The sequence below is a fragment of the Miscanthus floridulus genome, chromosome 19 (genome assembly GCF_019320115.1).
Source record: "Miscanthus floridulus cultivar M001 chromosome 19, ASM1932011v1, whole genome shotgun sequence".
NCBI lineage: Eukaryota > Viridiplantae > Streptophyta > Magnoliopsida > Poales > Poaceae > Miscanthus > Miscanthus floridulus.
Genome location: NC_089598.1, coordinates 97,225,726 through 97,252,991, shown reverse-complemented (window position 1 = coordinate 97,252,991; position 27,266 = coordinate 97,225,726). Strand labels below are relative to the sequence as shown.

The 27,266-nt window shown below is 47.1% G+C and overlaps 3 protein-coding genes across 4 annotated transcripts; 1 reads left to right on the top strand and 2 right to left on the bottom strand.

The window, feature by feature from the left end:
• Positions 1 to 1,784: 1,784 nt before the first annotated feature.
• LOC136526892 (glutamate receptor 3.5-like) lies at positions 1,785 to 8,049 on the bottom strand. Of its 2 annotated transcripts, XM_066519465.1 has the most exons (7): positions 7,558 to 7,852; positions 5,457 to 5,773; positions 3,849 to 5,191; positions 3,479 to 3,756; positions 3,223 to 3,254; positions 2,715 to 3,121; positions 1,785 to 2,571 (listed from the first exon to the last, which is right to left on the bottom strand). In XM_066519465.1, the coding sequence occupies exons 3-7, from the start codon at positions 5,178 to 5,180 to the stop codon at positions 2,098 to 2,100; spliced, it is 2,523 nt and encodes an 840-aa protein (XP_066375562.1). In that variant the 5' UTR covers positions 5,181 to 5,191; positions 5,457 to 5,773; positions 7,558 to 7,852; the 3' UTR covers positions 1,785 to 2,097. The 2 variants fall into 2 exon arrangements, with proteins under 2 accessions (XP_066375562.1, XP_066375561.1); XM_066519464.1 differs by lacking the exon at positions 5,457 to 5,773 and having other exon boundaries at positions 7,558 to 8,049.
• A 766-nt stretch (positions 8,050 to 8,815) lies between these two features.
• LOC136526893 (uncharacterized) lies at positions 8,816 to 10,857 on the top strand. Its single transcript, XM_066519466.1, has 6 exons — positions 8,816 to 8,929; positions 9,065 to 9,156; positions 9,308 to 9,658; positions 9,766 to 10,132; positions 10,223 to 10,307; positions 10,407 to 10,857. Exons 1-6 carry the CDS (start codon positions 8,904 to 8,906, stop codon positions 10,596 to 10,598), a joined length of 1,113 nt encoding a protein of 370 aa, XP_066375563.1. The 5' UTR covers positions 8,816 to 8,903; the 3' UTR covers positions 10,599 to 10,857.
• An 8,861-nt stretch (positions 10,858 to 19,718) lies between these two features.
• On the bottom strand, positions 19,719 to 26,075 carry LOC136529182 (uncharacterized). The gene is made up of 2 exons (XM_066522263.1): positions 23,309 to 26,075; positions 19,719 to 19,848 (listed from the first exon to the last, which is right to left on the bottom strand). Exon 1 carries the CDS (start codon positions 25,974 to 25,976, stop codon positions 23,358 to 23,360), a length of 2,619 nt encoding a protein of 872 aa, XP_066378360.1. The 5' UTR covers positions 25,977 to 26,075; the 3' UTR covers positions 19,719 to 19,848; positions 23,309 to 23,357.
• Positions 26,076 to 27,266: the final 1,191 nt, after the last annotated feature.

Here is a 27,266-nt window from a genome sequence, read left to right as displayed (position 1 = left end):
GGCCGGTGGGCCCTCTTTCGCTGCCGAGGCGTAGTCGATGGAAGGCTTGTGGAGGTCCCTGGCAAAGATGTTCGGGGGGATCGGAGCCCGTGCCGAGGCCATCTTTGCCAGTTCGTCCGCGGCCTCGTTGTATTTCCGTGCGATGTGGTTGAGCTCGAGACCGTCGAACTTGTCTTCCAGGCGGCGTACCAGCTTGCAGTACGCGTCCATTTTGGGGTCGAGACAGTTTGACTCCTTCATCACTTGATCGACGACGAGCTGCGAGTCGCCCCGTATGTCGAGACGCCATGCTCCAAGAGGGATATGTAAAATTTACATATCTTTCTTATAGTTTCATAAACAATAAGAGGGATATGTAACATTTGTGAACAATGTTACTACCACTATGTCGGATGAATAAATGATCAAAATAGAAGTTGTAGATCTCGAAAAGTTATGAAACTCTGTAGTTGACAACTTTTTAATTTGAAATCATCTTGACAAGAAAAACTATATTTGAATTTCAAAAAATTTGAAATTTGAATTTTTTAAATGACCTCGGATGGACAAACAGCAAAAATGAAATTTGTATATCTCAAAAAGTTATAAAACTTTGTAGTTGATAACTTTTTGATTTGAAATCATCTTGTCATGGAAAACTACGTTTGAATTTCTCAAATTTGAAATTTAAATTTTATAAATGACCTCGGATGGAGAAACTACCAAAATGAAAGTTGTAGATCTCGAAAAGTTTTAAAACTTTGTAGTTGATAACTTTTTCATTTGAATTAGTTTCGGGCCTCAAATAATCAATTTATACTCAGTTTTGTATAATATGTGGGAAATCAAAATGGAATGTAGACACAAGTGATCACGAGGTGCAGTGGTAGAGGAGTTTACGCGCGAGCGAAAGGTCGCGGGTTCGAAACCTGGCCGGCGCAAAGTGTGCAAAAATCATGAAAAATACTACAAACCTAGAGTGAGGGTGTGTGGGCTGCCGGCGGGGTCCTCCTTAGATTAAAAAAAATTGCTATATTTTTGCCCCTTTTTTCGTGATTTCTGAAAATTAATTTGTAGGGGCGGCTCAATATCCAGCCGCCCCTACAAATCAGTGATTTGTAGCCGCCCTTTCATAGGGGCGGCTGGCAAAACCACCCCTACAGAGGATTACCGCCGCCCCTAAAAACCTTTTTCTACATAGTGATCACATCTAAGACTAAGATAGACACTATAGTGCATCCTTGTAAGATTTAGGTCTTAGAGCTTGAGAGCTTTGAGTAATTGGAGCGTGTTACCATATCTTGGCGATTCAGAGTGCTCTAGATTTTTGTGACCTTCTGGTGAAGGCACAGTGGCTCAAGGCGGTGACCCCCATTTTTAATGTGGAGCGGCGTCGTATCTGTGTGGAGGAAATGAGGAGACATCCTCTTTCCTGTGGGTAAGCTCATTGCGGACACAATATCAAGGTGTCTGAAAGAGCAAGGTGGATAAGTCATGTTGTCTTTTCTAGGTATGTTACAACTTTTGCTACGTACTATGGCTTATAATTTAGAACAGAAAGGTAATAAGTATAAGCTAAAGGTGTGTTTGGTTCACCGCCTAGCTTTGCCACACTATGCTTATGGCTCACAACAAAAACTTGGTTGTTGGTTGGTTGTTCCATAAGCTGTGGGCTGCAACATGGCACAAGATTCATATTTGATTCACGTATAAACTTTCACAGGTGTGGAGCCCACTGTGCCACGGTGACGCCACAAAATAGGACGTGGCGTGTAACGGCTATGAACCAAGTAGACACATATATATGATGAAATTTACTATATTACGATAATAAATTATTTGAGAAACTATAATAAATCTCGTAAATTAGTACAATCGATATAGCAGGCAAACATAAAAAAGTTACCGGAGACAAAATTCTAATAACCGTGATAAAAGATGGATTCTCAGATCCTCCCACAACAAAAAACCAAAGCCTTTTGTCCTGGAAAAAAGTTAGATCATCGTACTACTTTTCTTTTGGGCGGAGAACCCAATTCAATATACATATGTCATCGGTCTTGTGCTTCCTTGCTTTGCCTTCTGAAGCATTGAAGTCGATCAGCAAGAATGCATGTTCTATGCTGAAGCCACCGATTGAGCATCTGACAATCCTGCAGCATGGTTATCTTTCTCGCCTGACCGTCGTTTCATCAACTTCTTCATGATTTCCTCCTCCTTCATGTCGACAAACTTTACGATCTCTTTGCAGCTGCCAAGGCCTGACAGCCTCCGCTGTCTTTTGCCAGCACCATCAGCGCCAGCTGCATTGGGCTCGTCAGCATCTTCAGAATTGGAGTACTGCTTGTACTGCCAGCAGACTTGAATGAAGAACATCACCAGAGCTAAGAGACAGATCAGGGCACAGATGAGGAAAAGGCCCCAGAAGCTTCCGAGGCCAAGCCTGGTTGCTCCCAGATTGCTCTCATCATCGGTGGCGCAGCTCGGCTTTGTGAACCACTCGTCATGGATGCTCTGAAGCTTGCCACTCTCTGAAAGCTGAAGGATGGCGGTTGACATATCTGCAGCAAGGGGGGAGTCTTTCTGGAATGCCTGCAAAGAAAAAACAATGGACACATGCTTCCTTGAGATGCAATGTAACAGGACAAATGCCCAAATGAAAGCGAATGAAAGGCATATATAACAAATTACTAAAAAAAGAAGGCACAGAACAAGATAAAGGGCGATGAACATACAAATCCCCATCCTTCCCTTGTGAACTGCTGTCCCACAATCTTGAAGTTGCAGTAGTGTGACAGGAAAATATCGATATACGGCTTCTCATCGATAATCGCAGCAACACCGCCATTTTTTGGTCCACGGGTAAGGGCATCAGCGTATTCCTGGATCGTGTTCAGTTGCACCAATCGAGACTCAGGAACGTTGAGGTTTATCATCAGGTATTTCTTGGTGAATTTTCCGGTCTGGTATCCAATAGGTAAAGAGCTTGATATGAGACTGTCAAGTCCTGTAATTCCTGTCGCGAGCTGTTGGACCGTCAGGATTGACGTCAAGCTGGCAGTGTAACTTGAAGTGATGATCAACACGACGAACATCCATATGATCAGCACGAAACGCCCAAGCGCGGTTCCAGTGTTCTGCCCTGAAGGTGAGAGTTTTTTAGTCAAGAAATTTCTCCCCATGCAGTGAAAAAAAAAATCATGGGGAAGTTGATGTCATTGAGGCATCTAGTAGTGGTCTTACTGTGTGAGAAGAACATTGTTGAGAAGCTGAACCTGAAAGAGAAGCACGCAATGTATATATGGTTAACTCCTAAGTTAGCAACTAAGCATTCAGAAAAGAACACAAATAGAAAAGGAGAAAATTGAATAAAGCTACAACCATTTTGACCCATATAATGGTACTGCCAGTATGAATTTTGACTAAAGCCAGGTATGGTAATAAACTAGGATAAAACACATCCTTAGATAGAGGCTCAGAAGCAACAGAGACGACGTACCAGAATATTGTTATGATTTGATTACGTGGAGGCCCTCGAAATTCCTCATTAGTCCGATGTTCGAGTAGCCACACCACAATTCCCACCAAAATGAAAAGAGCGCCTGTGACAAACCACATCTCCCATGTGAAAGGTTTAAGGAAAGCCCAGGCACTTGAGCTTACATGTTTCACCGGCGCCACTATCACAAGCCCTGAATCAATGTAAGGCTGTGTGTACTCTGCAAGCCGTGTTCCATTTCTCACTATCGCAAAGTCGCCTACAGCTGCATCAAGTGTCTGAATGAAAATGAAACAAACAAATCAGACGATTTTCAACAAATTAAAGCTAATGGTGAAACAAACTGGGATGACAAAGAATGAGGACATACATTGGAAGCAACCATCCCAACAATGCCGACGTAACTAGGGTTATTTGTGCCATCCCCAATAGGTACAAACCGGTAAGGAACTGGGTAAGGGAGCAGTTTAATTGCTGACTTGAAAACATCAATGCAGTAACCCCTCACAGTATCAGGGCTACTGCCTGACACCAATGTCTTGAAGCTTGGTTTAACTGGGACCCCAACTCTCAGAGGCTGGCCATTGTTTGGAAACACCCAGCCCCTAGGTATATCAGTTGAATCACCAGGCCATACCACAGTCTTCAGCTGATAGGCACTGGATGCATTTGATGGCATCTGATACAAAATTTCAGGAGCAGCCACAGAAAGGCCTGAATAGTTGGACCAATAGCCGACTAAGCTGGCGCCGGAACGGCCAACATTGAGGATATCATAAGCTGGGCGTACCAAATTGCCGCCTGAATCAAATCGGACTGGACCTGTTAGACCTGTGAAGTTTGTGAGGAGAAGTTGCTGCAGCATCTGGTCACCACCATCGAATATCTTGAGAGTTGACAGACGCAAAGTGGTGCCGTTTGCATCATGCAGCCTTGGATCTGTAGAGAAGTTGATCTGTTGCCCAGCATTGAGAAATTGGTCGACAGAGCGAGCAATGGCCCAAACTGAGTCATAAGCATAGAAAGCATATGAGTTCAGTCCAGAAGTCATACTTCTGTTACGAGCCACAGTGTTCCATCTAGATATGAACTTTTTCTTGGCATCAGAATCAGGAGTGTGCTGACGAAGAACAATTACTCCCTGAATATTACTTATGTATTTAGGATCTCTAGATGCGGGGGAGGAATCGAGGACAGCAGCTAGCCAATCAGTTACTATCCAGACATAGCCACTGGCCATCATCTGGAGCTTCTTAGCTGCAGAAAATACCCTCAAACCTGTGTCAGGATTGACATGCACAACCATGACCCTTGATTCCATCATGTTTGCTCTAAACAGTACATCACGGATCACATCTGTGTTTGAATTTGGAGGAATAGCTGCTTTATATGAAACCTGTGCCCTCTTCAATGCAAGGGCATCACCGAGAGCCGAGACGCCACCTCGCCCATAATCGTCGTCGACATATATAGCAGTCACCCTTTTCCACTGATAGTAATCAACAATGCTAGCAACGGCATTCATTTGGAAGTAGTCACTTGTGGTTGTCCTTAAGAAGTAAGGATACTCTGATGCAGAAAGAGTTGGATCCGTTGCCGCAAATGATAGAAGAGGAACATGTAACTCATTGACAACTTGAGAGATGACATGGCCTATCCCAGAGGACTGTGGGCCAATCACAGCAACTACATTTTTCTCCATTAGCTCCAAAGCTGCAACCAAGTAAGGTTTCTATGAATCAGTTCATGCATGCACCATCAAAGTGAGTAGCAGTGAAAGTTGATGAACTGAAGTTAAATTCGGATGTCTTGCAATTGGATCCCAAGAAAAGATAACTTATTCTACTCGTAGCCAAGGTTCTCGGATTCTCTGAAAAAATCGGAGCACACCGAATCGGACGAAATTCGGAAATTTCGGACCGGTGTCCACTACAGATTTGAATGAAATTTGAGCAAATCTGAACAAAATTTCCCCAACCGGTTAGACATGGCAGTGGGCCTGGAGAGGGTGCATGCGGCGCCGGTGTGGAACGCTCAGGCGGCGGGGAGGGCGGCGACGACGCGGTGGTGGCAGCAGGGGGTGCAGATGGCAGTGACGACGCGGCGGAGTTGGTGACGGCGGGGCGGCGGGCGTCGAGGAGCGGCCATGGCACGGGGGTGGCGTCGAGGAGCGTCCATGGCACGAGCTCGGACGTCGGGAAGCGATCACGGTCTCGCGGTGGCTGTGGGAGAGCTGGCGCCGGCGGCGGCGACCGGAGACGGCGCTGCGGAGGAATGTTTGTGGGCTCGAATGGGCTAAAAGTTTGAATCGGGCTGAAATATTTTGACCGGTTTAGTTTTATCTCGGGCCGAATTGAAATAAACGAGCCGTAACTATAAGATTGAACCAATTATTTTGTCCTAAAACTTTATGCATGTCAAGCAAAACTTTATTTTCTGAAAGAAAATGGAAACTAGTTGTTGCATTGTGTTAAAACAAAGAAGTCTCATGAAACCTATTTGTTGTACTTTATTGTGGGGTTCAAACATGACGCAAAGGAAAAGGAATCTTGCATTAGAATAAAGTAAAGAATTTGATGCTCCCCAACAGGTAAAATATGTTTTGCACCTTACAAAATACCTTAACCAATGTCATAAGTTATGCCACTGCACCGGTATTTTTTTTTTGTCTTTTTCTCTTCTATATATTGCCAGGAAATCAATTTAGCATAATATTCTTAGGTAATGTTGGCCGGATAGAATGATACGGATTCGAATATGCGAACACACATACGGATATTGCCAGGGAAATCAGGATAGCAGAATATTCTTATATTGAAAATTTTGGCTTTAAGCAATCTTAATAATAGAAAAATTTCCAACTAATGTTTTCGATCTTGTCTATCACTATAACTTTTATAAAGTGTGTGTCTCCATTCGAGATTATTTGAAAATTTCAACAAATTGAATTTTAAAAATTAAGAAATATGAGATCTTAAACAATCTTAAATGAAAAAGTCTTCAACCGCAAAGTTCTAAATCTCATTGTTGTCTATACTTGTTATATAAATTATGTCTTCATCTGACATCATTTTAAAAAATTACGAATTCTATGGCTATTTTTAAAGACGATTGACTTAGTACCTGTCCATGAAAATCAATATTTAGATACCGTTGATTAAGTTAACTTCAACTAAAGATCACCCATTAAAATGGTAGTTGACATAAGCAACCGCCATTAGAAATCATATTTTTAGAGACAATTTTCTTAAGCTGACCGCCTCTGAAAATGTCTATATTTCCGGGGACAGTTTACTCAATAGAACCGTACCTAAAAATATATTTTCAGGGTGGTCTATAAGCTATAGTGCTCCTAAGACTAGTTAGAAATGCATTGCTCAGTGAACCCTCCCTGAAAAAATAGGAGGCACTTCATGTAGTAATGTGATATAGAAAGTGGGATTTTAGGAGTAGAACAAGGGATTAGGGTTCATATCATACGAAAGCGTCCATGATGTTCAAAAATGACAAAAATAATAGGTACCAACACATATTGGTGTCCAATGCGTATTGAAGGAATACCATTATCTGCTTTGCGAGATCTTATAAACATCCATGTAATTTTCAACTAAAATTTGAACCATGCTCGTGGGCATCTCACACGATGTGAACTGAGTGCTCCACTGCTGCACTCACAGTCATAAGGTCCCCTTCCTTCAGCCTCCTATGTGGTGAGAGGGTAGGGATAGAATGGCTCCATCCATTATGATTTGTACGCATTGTTTAGGACAGGATAAATCACAATTTTATTTGGGTTTTAGGTGGGGTGGGCAATTTTTTTTTTTTTGTGGGCGGATTACAATGTAGACTTTCATGCTCTTTTATGCTTTCTTTACTAAGTAAATTTAAAGTCATAAAAGGTTAACTGAGGAAAAAAACCTATAGAGATTCTCCCATAGATATTAGGATTAGTGCTGACCATAATATATATTTCTATATACAGCTGTGAAAAAAAAAACTTTTGCGAAAATCCAAATCCTTAGTTGACACATGCATGAACGAGCAAAAAAGAGATAGATGAAGCGAAAAGAGAAACTAACCTTTGATGGTCCCAAGGAAGCCACTGCAGTTGGTGTCCATGGGCATCAAGTTGAGCTTGGTCCCGGAGAGCACCTTGGCGTCCGCGTTGACGTCGCCGACGGCGAGCTCGATGGCAAGCTGCGCGGCGCGGCCAATCGTGGAGTCGTACGTGAAGAGGGCGCCCACGGCCACCTCGCTCGGCCTTGCCCCCGCCGCCGACGCCGTCCGCGCAGCGGCGGCGGCAGTGGCCAAGAGCACAGTAACCACCACCAATTGAGCCACACCGCCCATCACCAGCCCCAACCCAAGCGCCGGCCACGCACTAGCTATCTAAAGCACGGTGGGCGCCGCCGCCGCCGGGAGCACCACTACCAGTCGCATCGGTGAGTGCGCTGCTTGGGAAGAAGAAGAAGAAGGCAGAGGAGGAGTGAACGAGAGGCGCTGGTTTTGAGGTGCGCAAGGAAAGAGGAGGAGGAGGGGGAGGTAGCTAGCACTAGCTAGAGTGAAGACGACGGCTCTGGCAAGCAAGTGCCAGCCAACCGGTGAGGTGACGCCGACGTGCTAGCCATGTCGTGACTGGTGTCAGGGGGCACGGGCCGTAGCCGTCGGCGCCCATCGGACGGGCCGAGGTGAGCTAGCCAAGTGTGGCTCTCCTTCCTCCGTTGTTCGATCAGGCCTGTTTGTTTCGCTGAAATTTGACTTATGCTGATCGCTTACGCTGATTCTGTGCAGCAGGAATAGGACAGGACAGCTGGAGTGTCACTGTGTCAGTCAGTCACGCTCACGCTCACGCAAGATATGGCTCAGCAAGACAAGGAAAGAATTTCTCCTAATCGATCGGCAGGACAAGGCAGGCAAAGGGCTGCCCCCTGGATTGAAAGATTCTTTGAGATTTCAACTGGGCAAAGTGATTCCGCCCTGTCTCCTCTCTTATGCATTCCGTGCCTCCGAGACTAGCGCTTTCGTGTCGTGTATTGCAGCCAAGGTTTTAAATCTCGGCCTATAGCCTCCGCTATCTCCGGCTATAGCTGTTTGAGAATGATTTAGCTAAGTTTTTCTATATACAAGTTAGCTCTTAGCTGCCGCTATAGCCTGCTATAGCCGGCTATAGCCTGTTTTCGGACACAGAAAGCTAAATGGCATAGCCGGCTATTTAAAACCTTGATTGCAGCTCTTACTTACCCTGGTACCCTCTCTAACCTCCTCCTCTTCTTCTTCCTCATCTCCTCTCTATATAGCGTTCAAGTGCATAGCTTACTACTTAAGCTTATTGGATGGAGTTCGGTTCGGAGTAGCGCATTACACGAACGACGAAGATCGAGCTTTTAGTTTGATTTGTTCACAAACTGTTGTTGTTGCATGCACCATGGATGACGACCTGAAACATCTGAGGTAGTAAATTGCAAGAGGCTTTTGTCACTTTGTTCGTCTATTGGTTTCTACTACCTCCATTCCTCCATCTTGGTGCTCAAATTCATAAGTTCATAACCATATATGCGGTGTTTGCTTTGCTCTCCACATGCACAGGGTAAGCTTCTCTGGGGTGAGGCAGCAAGATCATGGCGCCGGCGGCGAGACGATACCAGTGCCATCTCAGCAAAGGACGAGTTCACGTAGAGGTGAAACTAAAATAGTTGAGACATGTGTTGCTTTCATCTGATCTACTATGTTTTCATTTTTCAACGGTTGAAAAACTGTTAAGGCACTTCATAAAAAAAAACTGTTAAGGCAGTTGATTGATGGCTAATCCAAGCTCGCATTTTTGTTTAGGGCCAATGAGCAATGCAGAGGAGTACGACGCGGCGTATGCAGCCACGGTGGCAGCAGTCGCGTACGCCATCGCCGCGCGAGAGGAGGAGAGGCTGTTAGCGTCTCAAGAGAGGCCGCCGTATGCTGTCGCGGACAAGCTTGCGCGTGGAAATGGAAACAAGCAGCGTCCTGCTGCTTCTTCTTCCATGGATGATGGACCTGCTCGGACCACGCCGCAGTCCAGCAAGTCACCACGTACACCCAAGCGAGGCGAGAGCCTGAAGAAGCCAATTTTCGAAGGCAGCAGATCCTCTTCGTCGAGATGGTTCACTGGTAAAGAGCCCATAGACGACGATTACCAAGATGAACAAGGTGGTATATATACTATCTAACTGTAATTTTTTTTGAAAGAATATCTAACTGTAATTTTGAGATTTTCTTTTTGCTAATGTGTCATATTCATTTGGGTAAATTTTCAGCTAATGTGTCAGTGAATCGGCCACTAAGACCGGCTCAGAAGAAGCCAGCAGAGGGTGCAGTTTCAGATGAAAGGCCCCCTGCTTTCACTGACCCTGCACCACGCGTAAGGAAGGACCCCAGTTTCAGCCGGAAACCTTCAGAAAAGAGAGGAAGCAGGAGATTCGAGCAAGATCAGGGGAACCAGGCGGTGGCGGCGCAGCCAACGGCACGGCCAATGGACAGCAAGACGTCGAGCTCGTATTCGGCGGCCGGTAGAGAGAGTGGTGGAGCTGCTACCACGTCTGGTGGTGGAGTGGCGTTCTCCAGCGAAAACGAAGCCATGGCAGATGCCTGGGAGAAGGAGAAGCTGGCGAAGATCAAGAAGCAGTAAGCTAGCGGCTGGTGATCAGTTTGGTTTTGTTTGGAGGCAAAATCGACTGGTTTTGTTTGATTTGCCACCGATTTAATTTCTGGCAGGTACGACGAGACGATGCAGACGATTGCTGAATGGGAGTCCGAGAAGAAGGCCAAGGCCAGGCGCCAAAAGGAGCTGAAAGATGAGGTTCATTTCGTTCTGCTTTGTTCAGAAGATTTATCGGAACGTACGACCTTGTTTAGTTTTCATTAATCTTGCCGATCGATCCGATCTCTTGCATTGTAGAGTGAGTCAGATAGGAAGCGTGCGAAGGCGCTGGAGGAGTACAACGAGGAGATGTCGAGGATCAACAAGGTGGCCGCCGCGTCGAGGCTGACGGCGGAGGAGAAGAGGAGGAGCGCCGAGAGGAAGGCCAGGGACAAGGCGCACACCATACGGTCCACGGGGAAGCTTCCCGGGACATGTGGGTGTTTCTGAAGATGATGACACCGCGCACCAGTACGTCCATCATGAGTCGATGTGCATGTGCATGTGCATGTATATAAGCCTCGACATCGACCGGCGCAAGGATCCATTTGCTACTAGTAAATCGAAAGGGAACGACATGAATATCTGAGCATAGATGTGAGGCAAGCATCTTTGTTCAGAATTTCGGATGGCTCACATGCAGCTTCCCAACTTTGCCTATAACCTTTGCATGTGAATCGCTGCAAATGGAACCTCTTACCACTGCTCTCCAAAAATATCTAGCAAATTTTAGAGTCTCTCTGTTCCATTTACAGAGGTAGTGCAAAAATAACCATGTCTTACATAGACGAGCCTATCTAAAAATAGCTTATTTTTTTAGGAAAAACTAAAAATAGCTGATTTTTATAGACGAACCTCTTAAGAGGTCCATCTCAGAAAATAGACCAAAGCCCAATGTAGAGTTCTCAGCCGCGTCCTCCTCCTATCTCTTCTCTTGGCTCTCTCTCTCTCTCTCTCTCCCCCCTCTCTCCCCGTAGCAGGGCTCCATAGTCCATACACTCCACTTTCCCACAGCCCGTCTCTCCACCTTCCCACTACCCGAAGGCATCCAGTCAGAGGTACGACAACGTGGTGGTTCTGGTCGAGAGCGTGGAGGATCGAGTGATAGCAAAGGCAAAAACCCCTCCCAGGTGGCGATGTGGCATGCATACCTTGTTTTGCTCCTATCATTGGGTGAGACACCTTGCCCCTCCATGTGACCTCTGTGGGTGCGGCTTCCTTGGAGTTGGTTGTTGTCTTTGTGGTTGTGGATGTTACCGTCGTGCTCCTTTACTCCATGTATGCCCTTCTAAATGGAATCCTTGAGGACATCTCAATGCGATGCAACTACCACAGAAGCTATAGCAGCAAGGCTACAACAATGGATGGTGACAACCACGAGGAGGTATCAGACACACTATAGGCTAGGAGGAGCGCCATCTGGGATGCACTATTGGCCCTCCTGACACGTTATCGAGAGGAGGAGAGGGGCGCAAGAGACGGTGGCGCATGCAAGTTGTGTGTCGCATGGCAGCACAATACCAGTGCCCAAAGACAAAGGTAGTAGCAGGAACATTGGAGCTAGCGGTGAGTTCGCTGGTGGGAGGTTGTTAGTGGGCTCAATAATGGGTTTAGTAGCAAACCCTAGTACAAGCGGCGAGCTACTTTTTTCTAGGCACTCTAGCCTGCCTCAGCTATCACTAATTAAGAAAGACCATACCATAGAGCCGTACACACCTACGACTTCGGAAGATTGGTTTTGTAGCACTTTAACATTTGAACTTATTACATAGCTCTAAATCACTTGTACCGTCTCATAAATCCTCTCGTGCATCATCGCCTTGCCACGCAAAAAAAACCACGCCATAAACTAACTAAAATTTGGCACTATGAGACAACGTACGTAGCGATGCACGTGATGTATGTCATCGCGAACTTATTGTATTCTTTTTGTTCTTTTTGTCCAACAAATTTTGGGATGTAGAGCCACGACAAAACCTTGAACATTTGAAAAATACAGATTTTAAATTGGTCTAAATAATCTTAGTGGAAAAAAAAATCCAAATACAATCCCAGTAGCTAATAAAGCACACAACACACGCATGCTCAGATGTCAGATGGTTTGTTCCTTGCTCTTGGCACCAACCGCATCGGGCATTTAATTGGGAAGGGAGAGGAGAAACGAGAGGCACTGGTTGAGGAGAGGGAAAGCGAAGACGACGGCAGCCGGTGAGGCCGACCGCCGACGAGCTAAGTCAGAGGCCACAGGCCAGTAGTAGACATCGGAGGACTGGCCCAGGTGAGCAGCGTGTGGATCTACTAGCTCCGATCGTCCGATCCGTCGTTTGATCTGGTGGCTGCACGTACGTACGCAGACAGCCTGAATATCTGGCGGCGGCTGAATGTGACGGTGACACGCCATTGTACGTGCGATGGAGACGGTCACGGAAGCAAAGCAAAGAATCTTGTTGTCACGAGTCACGACGCAGATCTTTTTTGTGGCATGTCGCGGCCACCGGCATCCAGTGGCTGGCTCCCCCGGCCCACTTCCTAGCGGTTAGCGCTACTGGGCTCGCCGTCGGCCAATCATCCGCCGGGCCGGGCAGGTGACTTAGGCTGATGACCCTGCAATTCCTCCGTGGCCTCCTCCATCGCCACCCATCTGCTGGCTCGTGGCTTCGGGGGCCAGCATGGTGCGTTGCTAGTTACGTTGCTACTGCCACAGAAAAACTAGATAGCAAGGCTGCACCACCAGTGGATGATCGATGGTGACCATTAGGTGCATGGTGCCCGATGACACGATGTGCACTCGGAGAGTCGGAGGAGAGGATACACTACTTGAAACAGAGACTTTACCGAGTACAAAATTCTTTGTCGAGTATTAAAAATCGGACACTCGGCAAAGACCTTCTTTACCGAGTGCTGCACTCGGCAAACATGGGCACTATAAGTGATGAGTTGAGACAGGTTGCAAACGGCTGTGCCGTTAGGGTCAAGTCATTTACCGGTTATGACGTGAATGGATATCGTTTTCACACAGCAAGCTACGAGCAGAGTCGGCCCAATCGACAAACCACAAACATCGGAGTTGTTACGCCCGGCACTGATGGACTCGACTATTATGGAAGAATTGAAGAAATCTACGAACTATCATTTTATGGCTTCAAACCTCTTACTCCTGTCATATTCAAATGCCACTGGTTTCATCCTGGTGTAACGAGACGGACCCCTAAGCTTGGGCTAGTCGAGATTCGACAGGATTCCGTCTATCCAGGAAAAGATGTCTACATTGTGGCTTAACAGGTCGTCCAGGTTTATTATACGTCATACGCATGCAAAGACGCCGAGCATCTTAAGGGTTGGTCTATTGTGCATAAGGTATCGCCACACGGTAAACTACCTGTCCCAAACGATGAAGATTACAACTTCAACCCAAACACATATGATGGAGAGTTCTATCAAGAAGAGGGGCTACAAGGGAGGTTTGACATAGACTTAACTAAAGAGATAGGAATGGAAGTAGACAATGAAAGGGATGATGACGAGGACGCTAGTGACGAGGTGCGAAATCTGAAGGACATACAAATGCTTGAGCGATTACATGTGGGCAATGACAATGAAGACAACATTCCTCCTTCGGATAGTGTTGATGAGTTGGACAATGTTGATAGTGATGACGAGACCTATGATCCAGCTAATCTCAATTATGAAGATTATTTCTAATGCATGTAATACTATGTTTTTTGTAATTATGTTTTATTCATTTTTGCATATATTTCTAATACATGTATTACTATGTTTTTTGTAATTATGTTTTGTTTATTTTTGCACCTATTTCTAATTACGTCTTGTTTTTTCTTTTTATTGCAGGTGATTGAACAAAGATGGCGGGCGACCGTCATAGGTCCGTGAACTCGATTTACCAAAGACCACGCCGGCCGCAGGAGGGGGCGGAGGGAGCGGCAGAGGGATCGAACAGGAGGAGGAGGAGGACCGCTAGCCGCAGGAGGGGGCCGTCTCCTCCCACGCCACGTGAGGAGGACCGCCAGCCGTAGGAGGAGGTGGCACCCGTGGACGAGTCAGACGAGGAGCTGGTTCGGTAGACGGAGGAGGAGGAGGATGAGGAGGGGGGAGGCAGCAGGCATGGGTTCCGCTTCCTCCAACTCCTCTTCGAGTGTCTACTTGTGAGGTCCCGCGAGCCTCCCACAGATTCCGCTTCCTCACCAACGCCCAGTGATTCGCCCCGAAGGACAAAAGTAAGTAACTGTATATGTTATCACCACTACTTCATATGATATGATGAAAAAACTAATAATTTTTCTTAGGCTGATGACCCTGCAATTCCTCCGTGGCCTCCTCCATCGCCACCCATCTGCTGGCTCGTGGCTTCGGGGGCCAGCATGGTGCGTTGCTAGTTACGTTGCTACTGCCACAGAAAAACTAGATAGCAAGGCTGCACCACCAGTGGATGATCGATGGTGACCATTAGGTGCATGGTGCCCGATGACACGATGTGCACTCGGAGAGTCGGAGGAGAGGATACACTACTGGAAACAGAGACTTTATCGAGTACAAAATTCTTTGTCGAGTGTCAAAAATCGGACACTTGGCAAAGACCTTCTTTACCGAGTGCTGCACTCGGCAAACATGGGCACTATAAGTGATGAGTTGAGACAGGTTGCAAACGGCTGTGCCGTTAGGGTCAAGTCATTTACCGGTTATGACGTGAATGGATATCGTTTTCACACAGCAAGCTACGAGCAGAGTCGGCCCAATTGACAAACCACAAACATCGGAGTTGTTACGCCTGGCACTGATGGACTCGACTATTATGGAAGAATTGAAGAAATCTACGAACTATCATTTTATGGTTCCAAACCTCTTACTCCTGTCATATTCAAATGCCACTGGTTTCATCCTGGTGTAACGAGACGGACCCCTAAGCTTGGGCTAGTCGAGATTCGACAGGATTCCGTCTATCCAGGAAAAGATGTCTACATTGTGGCTTAACAGGTCGTCCAGGTTTATTATACGTCATACGCGTGCAAAGACGCCGAGCATCTTAAGGGTTGGTCTATTGTGCACAAGGTATCGCCACACGGTAAACTACCTGTCCCAAACGATGAAGATTACAACTTCAACCCAAACACATATGATGGAGAGTTCTATCAAGAAGAGGGGCTACAAGGGAGGTTTGACATAGACTTAACTGAAGAGATAGGAATGGAAGTAGACAATGAAAGGGATGATGACGAGGACGCTGGTGACGAGGTGCGAAATCTGAAGGACATACAAATGCTTGAGCGATTACATGTGGGCAATGACAATGAAGACAACATTCCTCCTTCGGATAGTGTTGATGAGTTGGACAATGTTGATAGTGATGACGAGACCTATGATCCAGCTAATCTCAATCATGAAGATTATTTCTAATGCATGTAATACTATGTTTTTTGTAATTATGTTTTATTTATTTTTGCATATATTTCTAATACATGTATTACTATGTTTTTTGTAATTATGTTTTGTTTATTTTTGCACCTATTTCTAATTACGTCTTGTTTTTCCTTTTTATTGCAGGTGATTGAACAAAGATGGCGGGCGACCGTCATAGGTCCGTGAACTCGATTTACCAAAGACCACGCCGGCCGCAGGAGGGGGCAGAGGGGGCGGCAGAGGGATCGAACAGGAGGAGGAGGAGGACCGCTAGCCGCAGGAGGGGGCCGTCTCCTCCCACGCCACGTGAGAAGGACCGCCAGCCGCAGGAGGAGGTGGAACCCGTGGACGAGTCAGACGAGGAGCTGGTTCGGTAGACGGAGGAGGAGGAGGATGAGGAGGGGGGAGGCAGCAGGCACGGGTTCCGCTTCCTCCAACTCATCTTCGAGTGTCTACTTGCGAGGTCCCGCGAGCCTCCCACAGATTCCGCTTCCTCACCAACGCCCAGTGATTCGCCCCGAAGGATAAAAGTAAGTAACTGTATATGTTATCACCACTACTTCATATGATATGATAAAAAAAACTAATAATTTTTCTTAATCACTTATGCAGGAACTAGGTGGTTGTGTCGGGTGGTAGCGCACGGCTAGTCAACGGCATCCTGGATCTTCTATGTAGGCAACACTTCCCCGGCATTGTCACGTATGCATCGAAGACGGAGCCGGCCTACTCGTTTGACCACTACGTCGTCGCCTCCGATGCGGAGTACCCCAACAAGGCGGCGCGGGTGAAGGCAGAGTTTTGGGTAAGTCTCTCTCGCACAATATTGCTAAATACGTCGCATTCATTGGACTTTTCTTGAAATAATGAATGGATACATCGCTTTTGTATGCATACTTATTACAGATGCGAGGAGGGATTTGAGGCTAGGGCGGAGCAGGTGACTACCAAAGCCTGTAAAAAACTTGTCACCGACATGCATCACGAGGTGCGCATCCAGGCCATCGTAACCTACTACGGGTCGAAGTTTGGAGAGAGGAAAACCAAGAAAGACGCAAGAGAGATGCAGCTGACCCGGGAGCAGTACCTTGAGGTAAATGAAGAACATCAATATTGATTCGTTTTGAGATTAAGTTGGCATAATTTGATCTTCTTATATGTCCAATACTTGATGACGTGTAGATGATTCCCTAGTGGTGCCAAGCGTATCCCGAGTGCTGGGTGATGATGGTGGAGAGGTGGTTCACGGAGGAGTACCTCAAGATGCATAGGGATGCCTGGGACCGTCGTTTGCTGATGCAAGATCCAGCACACCATCAAGGCAGCCGCAACCTCGCCGGATACAAACAAGCATGGGTACGCGAATTGATTTATCTATTGTCACGCTCAGTTCTGCCTGATTTCTAATCATCGTGCTGTCTTTCTCGTAGTCGGCGTCACATAGTGGCCAGGCTTGCTCGGACTTCCAGGCATGGTGTATGGCCACAAGGGCAAGACGACGCCTGACGTCTCCTTCAACCTGGAGGACCCGCCCGAGGCATACACAAACCCGAGCGTCCACTCCTGCATCAGTGAGTACACTGAGGTGGCGAGGTCGCTTCATGGGTCAGACCACGATCCGAGCACCCAGGACTTCGATGGAGAGGCCGTCATGAGGGCGGGGCAAGGCAAGAAGCATGGGCGGTTCTGGCTTGGCGACGGCGTCATCGACACGGTCTCTACCCCCTCTCTCTCCTAGATCCGAGCACGGAGCACGAGCGAGAGCCCGACCATTCGCACATGGCCGACCGCTGCACAGCACCGGGTCAACGCACTCGAGGTTATTCCTGTTTTACTTGTCATACATTGATCTTTACACACCTTAATTAGCTTTGCATTACTGAAACATTGAAGTGAAATATTGCAGGCCCGGCTGAAATAAGAAATGAAGGAACGTCAGGAGCTGGGGGCCCAAATGGAGGCCGAGCAGGCCAAGCGGCAGGCCCAGACGCAGAGGCTGATGGACATTACGGATTTCCTACAAGGGCTTGGGCAACGTATGGGCTTGTCTCTGCCACCTGGGCTGTTGGTTCCACCTCCGCCTCCGCGTCCTGCAGCTACTCCTGTGAGTATCAAAGTTTTTTACTTTCGCTTGTGCTTTACTTGTATGGCCTCTATCATCCTAGATTAGCTATCAAAATAATCTTATCTCACATGTAATCTTTTCTCCTTTGTGCAGTCTTCATCTGACGGTGGTTCGAATAATCCACCTCATGCACCTTCGAATGATGCATCTGGGCCTTCACCACAGTCGCAGTGGCCGAGATGAGTGCATGTTGTATTTTTTATATTTGTTGTTCACTTGGTGATGGACTTGTGATATATTTGTGATGCACTTGTGGACTTTGATGGACTTATTTGGATGGACTTGAGCACTTATTATTATATATTTTTTCAGCTTTGCCGAGTGCTATGACCATAACACTCGGCAAAGAAATTTTAAAAAAAAAATTTAAACTTTGCCAAGTGCCGGCCGTAGGGCACTCGGCAAAGAAATTTAAAAAAAAATTCAAAACTTTGCCGAGTGCCATCCATAGGGCACTCGGCAAAGAATTTTTTTTTTAAAAAAAATAAAAAAATCTTTGCAGAGTGCCTTCCGGGTTAACACTCGGCAAAGAAATTTAAAAAAAAAAGAAAAACATTTGCCGAGTGTCCGAGGCTGGCACTCGGCAAAGAATTTTTTTTAAAAAAATAAAAACACTTTGCCGAGTGTCTGACGGGTTGGCACTCGACAAAGAAATTTTTCAAAAAAAAATAAAAGCTCTTTGCCGAGTGGCTTCCGGGTTGGCACTCGGCAAAGAAATTTTTTTAAAAAAAATAAAAAATCTTTGCTGAGTGCCTCACGGGTTGGCACTCGACAAAGAATTTTTTTTAAAAAAAATAAAAAAATATTTGCCGAGTGCCTGCAGGGTTGGCATTCGGGAAAGTGACCGTCAACGGGACCAGTGCCGTGACGGTCGCTTTTCTTTGCCGAGTGTCCCCGGAGCACTCGGCAAACCCTTTGACGAGTGCCCGATAAAAGACACTCGACAAATAGGGCTTTGCCGATCAAATTTTTGTCGTGTGTTCTTTGCCGAGTGCCGCACTCGGCAAAGGCTTTGCCAAGTGCAATTTGGCCTTTGTCGAGTGCCTCAGGCACTCGGCGAAGAACCTGAATCCAGTTGTGATAGATATGGTGGCGCATGCATGCAAGTTGTGCGTCGCTTGGCGGGACAACGCTAGCCGATCGATCGACGAGAAGGCAAATGTTCGTTGGAACAGGTGGAGACCTCACCTCATCAGTGGGAGGCAAGCCAAGCCCCGGGCCATGACGGATGGTGGACATCAACGAACAGCAGGTTCTTGAAGCTGCAAGGACAAGGACATCGACCGAGCTGAGGGCGGACAAGGAAAAATGGCCCGAATAATTTCGATGGTAGTTCCGGCATTATGATGAGAGTACGTGAAGACGACAACCGGTGAGGCTGAGGATGTAGATGTAGCCAGCCCCGTTGTTTGATCGGACAGCGAGCGACACAGGTGAATATGCATGGTGGCTGAATGTGAGGTTGACGCGACTGCACGTGCGACGGAGACGGAAGCGTAGAATTTTTCTGGGCTGCCTAACTGTTGAACTGCCGACTTGGGCTTGGCCTGGGATCCACTAGGCGATGGCCCAAGCTGTTATTCGCCGGCTCGCCCAACAGGCCTTAGTGCTCGCTCACATGGACGCCCACTACCGTGCTCGGTCACTCGGCGATGGCAGCAGCAGTGCAAGATGACGGCAACCTGCGCCAACTGGCTCCTGTGGATGTGCAAGAGGGAGATGGCAACTGCAACTTTTGCCTCCTGTGGCCATGGAGGAACGGGAAGCGAGGGGCTGCAGGGAATGGAGTTCAATTCGAGGAGCTGCGGCCAGGATGTAGCAAGAACAACAAAAAGACAGATACGAGAGGTAAAAAATTGGTTCAATTGTTCATGTTCTGGACATTTTTTTTTTTAGATAATGGATAAACATCCGGCCTCTACATCCGTAGATGTACACAGCCCAAAATTACAGATAATGATAAAACCAAAAAGAAAGCCAAGGTCTTATAACATGACCAAGACGCTAACTTAAACAATAAAATTGTTTCCATCCGTTATTGGATATCTCTAGAGCAATAACTTCTAATTTCTTGCTTATTGTCGAGAGCGCGTCCTTAGCTTGCTCTTCACGCTGCAGCTGGGCCCAGAAGCGTAACCAGTACGCTCCCCTGAAAATGACCTGCATAATAGAGTTAGATTTTATTTTATTAAAAACAACATCATTACGGCATCTCCAAATAGCCCAACACATAGCAGCCACTCCCACCCAAATCAAATTTCTAATCCTTTTATTTTGATTAGACAGCCAGTTACCAAACATGTGGCTGATTGATCTAGGTTGAGTTAAACTAGTAGCAAAGAAGATAATCCTCCAAATCATTATGGCAATAGGGCAGTCCAGGAATAAGTGTTGAATAGTTTCATTCCCATTGCAACAAACGCAATTCTGACTCCCTTTCCAATTTTTCCTAGACAGGTTATCTTTGGTAAGAATGACACCTCTTTGTAGGAACCAGAGGAAAATTTTTATTTTTAGAGGAACTTTTATCTTCCAAATCTTCCTATGCCGAAAAGATGTATTTGTATCTATAAGGTTGAGATACATGGATCTGACTGAGAATGAACCTGAGCTGGTTAAACTCCATCTAAAATGATCAGATCCATTTATTAGTTCGACATGAGAAATACTTGCTACTAGACTAAGCCATTCTGTAAGTTTATTACCCACCAGAGCCCTCCTAAAAGAAATATTCAGAGGGCTAGTGCTCATTATCTTTGAGACTGTAGCGTGAGGATCTCTCACAATATTATATAAAGATGGATAACGAACTTTCAGAGGCCTAGCACCTACCCATACATCATCCCAAAATCTAGCCGTGGTTCCATCCTTAATATCGAAAGAACCTTTTGCCAGCACCTCATCCTTGATATGCATGAGGCCTCTCCAAAAATGTGAATCATTTGGCTTTGCCGTGACCTGGGATAAACTTTTTGAATTTAGGTATTTATTCTGTAATAGCGTTTGCCATATGCCTTCTGTGTTCATGAGATTCACTAGCCATTTTGCTAGTAGGCATTTATTTTGCAGTTGTAAATTCAGAATACCTAGTCCACCTTGATCCTTGGGACGACAAATGATATCCCATTTGGCAAGGCGGTATTTATGTTTCTCTGAGGATCCTTGCCAGAAGAACCTCGACCTAAAATGATCGAGTTTTTTGATAACTCCTTTTGGGATCTCAAAGAAAGACATCATAAACATGGGTAGGCTGCTTAATACAGAATTAAGCAGTACTAGACGTCCCCCATAGGATAAGTATTTCGCTTTCCAGCATGAGAGCTTTTGTTCGAATCGCTCTTCAACTTTTCTCCATTCAGAATTAAGGAGTTGCCGGTGGTGCATAGGGATGCCTAGATATCTGAAGGGGTATTCCCCTGCTTTACAGCCAAAGAGATCAGTGTAGAAGGATTCCATTTCTTTGGCTGCCCCAAAGCAAAAAATCTCACTCTTGTGGAAATTAATTTTGAGCCCAGATAATTGTTCAAAGGCGCATAGTAAAAGTTTGAGATTTTTCGCTTGTTCTTGATCGTGGTCTAGAAACATGATGGTGTCATCTGCATATTGTAGGATTGATAAACCATCATCAATCAGGTGGGGGATAATTCCACTTATCTGCCCATCCGCTTTTGCTCTATTAATAAGAATAGCTAGCATATCAGCGACGATGTTAAATAAGATAGGTGACATAGGATCACCCTGCCGGAGTCCCCTTCTGGTTTGGAAGTATGGGCCAATGTCATCATTAACTTTAATCCCCACACTTCCTCCAGAGACCATATTCTGAACCCACCTACACCATTTAGGTGAGAAACCTTTCATACGCAAAGTCTGTTGTAAGAACGACCACTTGACCTTGTCATATGCTTTTTCAAAGTCAATTTTGAAAATGACTCCGTTTCTTTTCTTAGAGTGTAATTCATGGATGGTTTCGTGGAGAATTACCACACCTTCCATAATATTCCTACCTGGCATAAAGGCCGACTGTGTTGGTTTCACCACTGTTTTGGCAACCGTATTCAGTCTATTTGTGCCCACTTTTGTGAATATCTTGAAACTCACATTGAGGACGCAAATTGGTCGATATTGCTGAATTTTTGTGGCATTTTGAATCTTTGGAATTAGAGTAATGACTCCAAAATTCAAACTGTAGAGATCGAGTGTCTCCAAATGTAGGTCTGCAAAGAGACAAAGAAGGTCCTCCTTGATAATTTCCCAAAAAACCTGATAGAATTCCGCAGGAAAACCATCTGGTCCTGGAGCTTTATTATGTTCCATCTGGAAGATTGCATCCCTCACCTCAGATTCGGTGAATGGACTAATTAAGATATCATTTTCTTCCGGGGACACTTGAGGAATATCTACGATATGATCCTCCTCAAGAGTGATAGCAGATTGTTCGGGGGACCCAAAGAGATTCTTATAATAGTTTGTAATATGGCTTTTGAGGCAATCATCACCAATTACAGCACCTTGATCATTTTCAAGTTTGTAGATATGCTGCTTTCGGTGTTTCCCATTAGCCACTAGATGGAAGAAACGAGTGTTAGCATCACCTTCCAATAGTGTTTTCACCTTGGCACGCTCATACCACTTGAGTTCCTCCTCTCTCAGCAGATTAACTAGACGTTCTTTTAAATAATGTTTTAAATTAATTTCTTGATCAGATAACTGAGAAGTCTCAGTTTTCTTGTCAAGAATTTCTAAGCGTCCTAGTATAGTCTTCTTCTCTTTTTTATAAGACCCGGCAGTATGTTTAGCCCATCCCTTCAGATACTGTCTGAGTCTGCGGATTTTGGATTGCCACCGCTCCAGAGAATTTGATCCTGAACAAGGAGATTGCCAGATATTTGCAACCATACCATAAAACCCTTCCCTTAATAGCCACCCTCTCTCAAATTTGAAAGGGTGATTATTTAACTGGTGGGTCGAGTGGCCAGTGCTAAGAACGAGAGGGGTATGGTCAGAGATATTTCTATCTCTAGCCTCAACTGTAGTGAGTGGGAATTGATTCTCCCATTCAGTGGTCACAAGGACTCTGTCTAACTTTTCAAAAGTCGGGTCATCTCCAGGTCCTGCCCAAGTATATTGGCGGCCTGACATGACAATCTCTTTAAGATCCAGAGAATCAATGACAGCATTGAAAAGATTAGGCCACTTATAGTCAAAATCCCCTGAGCTCTTATCTTCTCGCTCTCGCATTATATTAAAATCCCGTCCTATTATATAAGGAAGAGATTCTTTAGAGCAAGTGTTAGCTAGTTCTACCAGGAAAGCATTCTTGTTTTGAATTTGGGCAGGTCCATATACTGTATATAGTACGAACTTGAAGTCATTAGATTTGCACCGTAGGGTGAATTTTACATAAAAATCTCCCTCATCTATTGCTCCAATATCAAAAAAATTCAGATCAACCCCTAAAAGAATGCCCCCTGATCTACCATGGGGGGCCATGGTGTGCCAAAGAAACTCATGTCCCGCACAAAGATCTTTGAGGACATGATCTGGGAAGGATTCACGTCCAGTCTCGGAAATTGCAATAAAATTGATTTGCTCTTCCTTAACTAGTTCCCTCAAGTACCTATGTTTAGCCAAGTCTGCAAGACCTCTGCTATTCCAGAAAACTCCCTTCATTTTATAATGATTTTAGAAGGGGTTTTGGCCTTTTTAAGAAGTTTGACTTTGCCACGAATTTTGGCATTGTTATAAATCTTCTTTGTACTGAGAGGTGGTGCATCAATGATGGAATCCAACTCAGCAACCGGCATATTCTCATTTAGATCTCCACAAGCGTGGCTGAGAATACCCTCAAGGTGGTCCTCTTTCTCAACATCACTCTCTATATCAGAGCACCTAGAGGAAGAACAACCTTTTTTTGTATTTTGACAAAAGGCTGACCTAGCTACCTCAATATTTTTTAAAACTGCAACAGTAGAGGATTCTAGGTTGATGCCTACCCTACCAAGGTTTGAAATAATTTTCGAATCTGGAAAGGTATTAAAAGAGTTACCTGAGAATTCGAGGTTCTTTTTCGCCGTCAAACGTTCCGCCTTATGGAGTGTATGAACATCCGCTAAAGTTGCGTTTCTGGTGCTCCGTCGTAGTTCTTTGATGGGAACCACCACAGGTGTGGGATTGGAGGCTCCCTCAAGAGATGGTGAGGTAGCACCCGCTCCTTCCAACAATGCTGCCTCCAAGACGGCCTGAGATGCACCGGCTGGTGCCACCGCTGCCTCTCCCAAGGTCGTAGCAGGGGGAGAGGGTGCAGCAGGCAGTGGCGTCTCCACAGCCTCTCCAGGCTGGGTGGAGAGAGTAGCAGTGGCGGTAGTCCCCGCTACCTCTCCCCAGGTAGCAGAGGCCGGCACCACCACTGTCTCTCCCCCGGTCGGCGTGGACAGGGGGGCGAGTGGCGAAGTAGGGCCCCCCTCCTGAACCTCCGCAGCGGTGGACTCCATCACCTGAGCCACCTCAACATTGGGTGACGACGAGTCAAGCCGGAGCGTCTCCTCCGTCGATGTGGCCGAGCCACCTCCCTGTGCAGGCATCAGGGCGGTGACCTCCAGTGGTGGGGGTGCCGGGCCACGTCCCTGTGCAGCGGGGGCGTACTCTGGTTCCTCCACCGCTGCAGGGACCGACGTCATGATACCGGTCTCCACCGCTGTAGAAGTAGAAGAGAGGGCCGCCTCCGATGAGCCCCCAACGAGGCCGCACCCTATATCAATAGGGGCAGCAAGAGACACCAGCTCCAGCGGTGGCGAGGGGGAGGGCAATGGCGGAGTAAAGCCCTCTCCTCCCTGACCCGAAGCGTCGACAAATGTACTAGCAATCTTTGTCGAAGGTAGTGGCACAACAGCAGAAGAAAAAAGAGTATTATTAGAGTTAAAAAACGCTAATTCTTCTTGTGTTGGTGGAGAGTAACTCTTCCTGGTAGTCCCCAGGTCAGACTCCAAAGCAACTTTAAGACTGATCTCATCCAAGAGTTGCTCACAGGCCAAGTCCAAAGCTTCATCTACTAGATTTGCCTGTTGCATAGGTGGGACATTTTGAGTATGCTGCGGTGCTTGTTGGGAAGACTTCCTATTATCCTGAGGGTTCTGCGGGTTAGGATCTTCCGCATCTTCCATTTCACGGTCTCCCTCCTCCAGATCTTTATCACTCAACAAGTCCTCATCAGACGGATCAGCACCGGTGTCGGCTTGTAAATCTTCCTCCGCCTTGAAAAATAGGCGGTAGATACTAGTGCCAACACAAACGTCCGCCATACCTGGTATCTTCTTGGGGTCAAAAACAGCCACTAGAATGCGGGCTTGACCTGTTGCCCTGAGATGAACCATGTCCACCTTCTGCGTAGCTCCAACAATAGTCCCCACTGCCCACAGCGATAGGAACGAACGCAGGCGCCTAGGGACACCGGTGACATTTAGCCATACCTGCTCCAACACCTTAATAGGCTGCACATCATCCACAAACTCAGCAAAAGATATAGTGCCTTCCTTGTTCTTTGTGTTGATGGTGTCTATTGCTATCATGCGATCCAGTTCTTCTTTGCTGGGGAAGGGGACAACATAAGAGTTAGCCCCCAGCTGTTGTACCTCCCAATCCCAACGGACCGGGATAATCCTAGCCAGCTCCGCCTGAAGTAACTGTGCCGATACTTTGCCGACTTTGACAGTGACGAGTGCTGCAATTGAAGACTGTGATGTCTCCACGATCTGATTATTTCTTGCACCCTGGATTTGGAAAAACCCCATCCCATCCTCAGCTGCACCACACAACGCGACTGAGGGTTTGGGGCCTCGCAACAAAGGGCATAAATTTGTGAAGTGCTCATCCGTGCAAATAGTGCACACCTTCTTCACTGTGTTTCGTTTCCTTTTCTTCCCTTCTTCTTGCTCGGCTTGTCCCTGTTCAACCACTGCAGCCTCTGTTGCAGAGCTATTTGGACCTTGATCTTTGTCAGCTTCACCTCCTGCGTGCCGAGGGTTTCGTCCACCCCGGGCAGAGTTGCCCCTACCGCCGGCCGGTGGAGGGCCAGCCGGTGGAGGGCCTCCACGGCCGGCAGAGGGTGCTGGACCCCCACGGCCAGAGTTGTGCATCGGACCCCCGCGACCACGTCCTCGATGTCCCTGGCCGTCGTCCCGTCCGCGTCCGTCGTCGATGATGGCGCGGCCGCGACCCCGGCGGCGATCGGCTCCGCCGCTGCCAGGAGCGCCCCGGCCTCCTCTCCTTCCCCCGTCTCCCCCGGCCATCAGCACCTCGAGGTATGACGGAGCGCAGGTTGCGGCGGCGTCGATGATCGTAGGGTTGACCACTCGACGTCTCGGGCCTCGGAGTGGTTGCGTGGAGGCTTCGGCTTGCGTGGGACCGCCCTTATTCGGTGCGACCAGAGGCCGTCTCGTAGCCGACCGAGTCGGGGCGACCTGAGCCGGTCGCGTCGGCTTGGGCCGAGTCCGGTTTTGGATGACGGTGGATCCAAGATTTGGAATTTGAAATTGAGGCCGATGGACACCCGGACGCCGGCGAGTTTGCCGCTGCAACGCCGGCGAGATGAAATCGCCGATGGAGGGTAGAGGCGTGATCCGTGGTGGTGGCAGTGGTCCTTTCCATGCCGTCATCAATGGTAACCGGACTCGCCTTGGGGATGGCTTCGGGATCGGTTGACATGCGGTGGCCGTGGCCGCAGGTGCGGGAGAAGGGCCAGTGATCGGCGGCGCCGGCGCCGCTGATGCCGTCCTTGGGAAGAACCGCGGCAGGGCGTCCGCATCTCCCAGCTCCTCACAATCGGACTCCGTTTGATCCCAGAACTTGCCGACGATCGCCGCTGGATGAATGGGATCTTTTGCTGTGATGCGCCGTAGGGCTTGTCGAGTTGAGGACGCCAGGGTGACCGGTGGAGGCATCCCGCCCGCCGACCTGCCGGGGAGGTGCTGCGCTCCCTGCACCGCCTGGCGCGGGACCTGTCGGCGGCCGAGGCGCCGGCGCCGTTCCTGCGGGCGGTCTTCGCGGCGGTGGCCAGGCGGGCGCGCCTGCTCGCGGCCAGCCGCAATACAGCTATAGACCTGCTAGACGCCTTGCTTGAAGATTTGGAGGAGTGAGGTGATGTTTGGGATTTTTTTTTCTTCTGTACTTTATAATTTGGATATAAATAAATATGGCATATTAGTGCAAAATGTTTTTATTATTATTTAGTTTGCTCTCCGTCTCACTTATAATTTTCAGCTGAGTCCGCCATTGCTCATTCTGACTTGGCGTATGTAGTTCAACAGCCAGCAGGATCCTTGGGAGCCCCATTGCACGTTGATCAAGCGCATCATTGGCTTTGTGAAGGGCATCCTATCCACTGGGTTTTATATTGGCAATGGTCCCGTGTAGTCTCTAACCACATTCTCTGATACGGACTAGGCAGGCTGTGCCAACTCTCGCCTCTCGGCACTACATGTCTGGTAACTGTGTCTTTGTCGGCGATAATCTGGTGCCATGGTGCATGGTCTTTCAAGTGTCAGAGTACAATCTCCTGTTCTAGTGCAGAGGCAGAATAA

What these genes read in the sequence shown, in the direction of transcription:
- LOC136526892 (XM_066519464.1), bottom strand. Translation starts at nt 7,828, where the DNA reads ATGGGCGGTGTGGCTCAATTGGTGGTGGTTACTGTGCTCTTGGCCACT. An exon ending in CTTCCTTGGGACCATCAAAG is followed by an intron (nt 5,192 to 7,557) that starts GTTAGTTTCTCT and finishes ACTTGGTTGCAG; the next exon opens with CTTTGGAGCTAATGGAGAAA. An exon ending in CAAGGGAAGGATGGGGATTT is followed by an intron (nt 2,572 to 2,714) that starts GTATGTTCATCG and finishes TTTTCTTTGCAG; the next exon opens with GCATTCCAGAAAGACTCCCC.
- LOC136526893 (XM_066519466.1), top strand. Translation starts at nt 8,904, where the DNA reads ATGGATGACGACCTGAAACATCTGAG. An exon ending in AAGGACGAGTTCACGTAGAG is followed by an intron (nt 9,157 to 9,307) that starts GTGAAACTAAAA and finishes ATTTTTGTTTAG; the next exon opens with GGCCAATGAGCAATGCAGAG. An exon ending in CGATTACCAAGATGAACAAG is followed by an intron (nt 9,659 to 9,765) that starts GTGGTATATATA and finishes GTAAATTTTCAG; the next exon opens with CTAATGTGTCAGTGAATCGG.
- LOC136529182 (XM_066522263.1), bottom strand. Translation starts at nt 25,976, where the DNA reads ATGGCCGGGGGAGACGGGGGAAGGAGAGGAGGCCGGGGCGCTCCTGGC.